Below are 4,890 nucleotides of genomic sequence, written 5' to 3'. Positions count from 1 at the left end.
ATGACCAAAGTCAAGATGGCACCCACAACGCTTTCAGAGTCTAAGGGCAGTGAAGCTATTTCCCCGCCCCCTCCTTGGTGAAAACAATTCCTTGCGTCTGGCTCTGATTGGTGGAGGCGTGGTTGCCAGGAGTTAAAATGGCTGTGTTCCGGGAATAGATTTAGTAGGGAGTGAAGCCGTGACGGCGGGGCGTTGCCCGGCCGATCCTCGCTAGGCGTTCTCGTAGTTATTGCCCTTATTAGACATGGCGCTGGCCAGCGTGTTGGAGAGGCCGCTACCGGTGAACCAGCGCGGGTTTTTCGGACTTGGGGGTCGTGCGGATCTGCTGGACCTGGGTCCTAGCCCTAGCGATGGGCTGAGCCTGGCTGCGCCCGGCTGGGGTGCCCCAGAAGAGCCCCGAATCGAAATGCTCCATGGAACCACCACCCTGGCCTTCAAGGTGCGGATCCCCCTGCCCTCCCGGCGGGTCTCGTCGCCCGCGCCTGCCCGGCCGGAGCCCCGTCCCCGCGTCCCCCAAGCCCGGGCGGACGCTCAGGCCTCCCCGGACCCCAGCGGCTTCGCTGTCTTGTGGTCCCGGGAAGCCTGGGCCCTCGCGCTGCCTTGTCCCGGAGCCCCGGGGGAAGAGGGCAGGTCCGGCCCGCGCGGGGAGGGCTGCCGGCGCCGTCCGCCAAACTTTTGTAAACGCGGCGGCGCCTGCCCAGGGTGCGAAAGTGCGAGGCCCTCGGGAGCGGGCGGGTCGGGCCCTCCATTGAGCCCGCTTCCTTTCCTCGCCCGTGGAACGAATGTGCACGCGCTGGGGGATGGCAGTGAAGCTTAGGGTACATCAGTGCGAGAGGTGGCACATTGTGAAAGGTGTGACATATCAAAGGACAGAGATGTGCTGGGTTTGCTTTGGCGAAAAAAGAAATATAAAGGAGACGTGACGGCCTCACGCGGCTCGTCTTGTGTTCTAATCCTCACAGTTTCGCCACGGAGTCATTGTTGCAGCTGACTCCCGGGCCACCGCGGGTAATTACATCGCCTCCCAGACGGTGAAGAAGGTGATCGAGATCAACCCCTACCTCCTGGGCACCATGGCTGGGGGTGCAGCAGACTGCAGCTTTTGGGAGCGGCTGTTGGCCCGGCAGTGTCGAATCTACGAGCTCCGAAATAAGGAACGCATCTCAGTAGCGGCGGCCTCCAAGCTGCTTGCCAACATGGTCTATCAGTACAAAGGCATGGGGCTGTCCATGGGCACCATGATTTGCGGCTGGGATAAGAGAGGCCCCGGTGAGTTGCGCTACAATCACATGAACCTTGGGCAGACATCACGGACAGGAGGGTTTCAGTGAGGGATTTTGTGCCCTTGCTGAGAAGTGCTGATTAGGCTCTTTTTTCTTTTTTGGAGCCAGATCCCAGTGTGCAGCCCCTTGTCCATCCTCCTGCCTCAGCTTCCAGAGCGCTGGTGTTACACGTACCCCTTCGCCTGCTGATTACGTTCTAGCCTTTCTCTTTGTCTGAGGAAGGCACTAGAGCATGGGAAAGGGCTGGGAGTCAGTGTCATTGGTAACCTGTGTGACTTTAGGCAGGTTGCTATTTTTTTTCTTATCCTGTTTCTTCCTGGCTAAGGGGGTAGATATATATAAAGTAACTTGTCAGATATGTCTGACAATATTTTTCACTTCTGTCCCGTAAAATAATAAGTCTTAAAAAGACCTACAATAAATTATATTTGAGAATTAAATTGGATAATAGATATAAAACTCTAGCCAACATTATCTATTAAAAAAGTAATATTAGGGGCTGGTGAGATGGCTCAGTGGTCTAAAGCACCTACTTAGAACAAGCTTAGCAAAGCAAAGGGACCACGGTTCAATCCCCCAGCACCACATGCCAGCCAGCCCGCCCCCTGGTGGGCTGAGCTGCCCCCCCCACACATAAATAAATAAAAAATTTAAAAAAAAGTAATATTAGTCAATATATAATTTACGTTTTTCTCATGAATATGAGAGTTTAAAAAAAAAAGTTAAGTCAGTTTTAACAATCTTATTTGCCTGGCCATAGTGGCACTCGCTTCTGATCCTAGCTCTTTGGATGCTGAGGCAGGAGGATCACTGCACGTTAGATGCCAATCTGAATTACTGTAGTGAGACCATCTTTAAAAAAAATCCCAGATACCTAGAATAAGCCAGTCATGGTGGCACACACCTGTAATCCGAGCACTTGCGAGTCTGAGGCAGGTTTGCTGCAAGTTGAAGACCAGCCTGGACTACAAAGTGAGTTCAAGGTCAGTCTGAACTACATACTGAGACCCAGTCTAAAAAACACAAGAAACGGCTGGGGAGATAGTTCAGCCTTTTAGTGGCATAAGCACCTGCCTGGCAAGTGCAAGGTCAGAGTTCGATCCCAGTACCACCAAAAAAAAGACAACAAAGCACATAAAATCCTAGGATATTTCAGTATGTGGCAGTAACGCTTCCGTGCTCACTGGCCACATGTGGTTAGCAGCTCCTGAATATATAGTGAAGCTCTAATGTGTAGTCGCCACTCAAAGTGTAAGCCATTTCTTGCCAAGAATGGTTGTGCAAACCCTTAATCCCAGCTACTCAAGTCTTGCCAATTTAAGCAGGAAGAGCAAAAGTTGGAGGCCAGCCTGAGCAATTTACTAAGACCCTGTCTCAAAATAAAAAGGGTTTTGGGATGTAGCTTACTAATGCCTGGGTTCAATCCCCAGTACCACCAAAAAAAAAGTTGTTTTTGTTTGTTTGTTTGTTTTGTTTTTTTAAGGAGATTAAGAGTAGGAAAGATTTTGGGAAGGCTAGGGATACCTCCTGCAAGACATGAGGATCCTGAGTAGGCTACCCAAAAGTTATTTTCTTCCTTTTTTCCTTTAGACAGCCTTTGGTCTAGAAGAAGACTTTTGAGTCATCTGCCTTTTTTTTTTTTTTTTTTGTACCAGCAATCAAACTTGGGACCTTGTACTTGCCAAGCCGGCACATAAGCCACTGAACTACACTCATGGCCCATTTTTTTCTTTCCTCACTTGATATAATCTCCCATACCATCATCTAAAGTCCTGTTCCTCTTTTCTCTAAAAGGAAGTTCCCAGCACCACATGCCACCAGCCCCGCTGTGGGGCGCCCTTGCCTATAATACCAGGGCTGGGGAGGCTGAAAACAGGAGGATCACTATGAGTCCAAGCTCATAGTGAGACCCTGTAACAAATTTTTTTTTAAAAGGAAACCGGGGCCAGAGAGATGGCTCAGTGGAATAAGCACTTCCCTGGCAAGTGCTAGGGTCTGAGTTCAATCCCCAGTTCCGCAAAAAAAAATAAAAAGGAAACTACTTAGCCTATCCCCCCCCACTTTTTTTTTTTGAGAGACAGTGTCTCAAAAGTAACCCCCCTAAAAAGGAGATAGTGTCTTGCAGGATAGTTAATCCTGGATTTGAACTCATGATGTGGCTAAGGATGGCTTAGCTATTGAATCTGGTTCAGGTGGTGGAAACAGCCTGAAACAGTTCAGGACTGCCTAGCATACAAATCTTTGTGTGTGTGTGTGTGTGTGTGTGTGTGTGTGTGTGTGTGTGTGTGTGGGTGGGTGTGTGGCCAGCTTAGCCCACCAGGGGGCGGGGCTGGCTGGCATGTGGTGCTGGGGGATTGAACCGTGGTCCCTTTGCTTTGCTAAGCTTGTTCTAAGTAGGTGCTTTAGACCACTGAGCCATCTCTCCAGCCCCTAGCATACAAATCTTGAAAGCTAAATTATACCTCTTCAAGAAGCCTTCCTGGGTCAGGGAGATGGCTCGGTGGAATAAGCACTTCCCTGGCAAGCTTTAGGGCCTGAGTTCAATCCCCGGTTCCACAAAAGAAAGAAAGCTGAGACTAGCTGAAATAGAAAAAGATTAGTGGTAGGGCTATACACAGCTAGTCCCAGCTACCCACGTGGCTGAGGCAAGAGGAACACAGGTTCAAAACCAGCCTGGGCAACTTAGAAAGACTCAGTGATGAAGAACAATCCTAGCCCTAGCGCTGTGGGTGCTGAAGCAGGAGGATCACAAGTTCCTGCCCAGCTCAGCAGTTTAGCAATGTAGTGAGTGCTTGTCACAAGTTAGAAAGGGGCGGGGGATGTTCATTGTGAAGGCCTTGGCTTCAGTCCCAGTTCCACCTGGTAAACACCTACCCATCCACCCCCACACACCAGTAATATCACTGTAGAATTGGAGAAGACTAGCAGTCGGGACAGATGGGGTTGAGAGAGGAATTTGGGGAGTTGTGGAGAATCACTGAAGGTGTTCAAGGAAAGAAATCTGAATCTGCTGTCTGTGATGGAAGGATCCCAAGGGCAGTTGAGTTTGGTGGAATTTTTTTTATCTGGTGCTCGGGTGTTGAGCCCAGTGCCTGGTACATGTTAGACAAACACTATGCAATGTTTTTGTTGTTGTTGTTTTGTTTGTTTTTAATGTATTTAGCACAGATTGGACTAGTAGTGATCCTGTTTTCAGCCTTCCAGGTGCTGAGATTGCAGGCTTCAGGCGCACAACACCAATGAGTCACCATCTCAGTGCGCCCTGGGGGCAGGGCAGGCACTGCACACCAGGAATTAAACCTGGGTCCCTGTGTCTGCGGAAACAGGTGCTTTAATCCACTGAACTATCTGGCCAGCCATACTATACCTTTTCTTTCTTTTTTTTTTCTTTCTTTTAATTAATTTTATTAAAAAGAGCAATGAGACAATTTCAAAACAAGTTAGTAGGACAGTTAAAATAAGTAATACATTGCATATTGTCTTTGTAGTACTTATTCAGAGTACAAGATACAGACATGATATCTTGTCTAAACATTACTAGTAGAAATCTCATTGAACTAAAAGCTGTATATCCTATTTTGTATACACAGATATAAAATGGTCCTTC

General features: G+C 48.8%; 1 protein-coding gene across 1 annotated transcript in view; it reads left to right on the top strand.

Annotated features, from left to right (window-relative positions):
• The window catches only part of Psmb5 (proteasome subunit beta 5), a 9,321-nt gene continuing 4,431 nt past the window's right edge, over positions 1 to 4,890 (top strand). The window contains exons 1-2 of the mRNA XM_004646652.1: positions 1 to 439; positions 963 to 1,269. Of these exons, the coding sequence (XP_004646709.1) occupies positions 245 to 439; positions 963 to 1,269 (502 nt within the window). The 5' untranslated portion in view covers positions 1 to 244. The remainder of the gene's footprint in view (positions 440 to 962; positions 1,270 to 4,890) is intronic.

Source organism: Octodon degus, unplaced genomic scaffold (assembly GCF_000260255.1).
Source record: "Octodon degus isolate 3935 unplaced genomic scaffold, OctDeg1.0 scaffold00276, whole genome shotgun sequence".
NCBI lineage: Eukaryota > Metazoa > Chordata > Mammalia > Rodentia > Octodontidae > Octodon > Octodon degus.
This window is presented reverse-complemented; position numbering and strand designations above follow the sequence as displayed.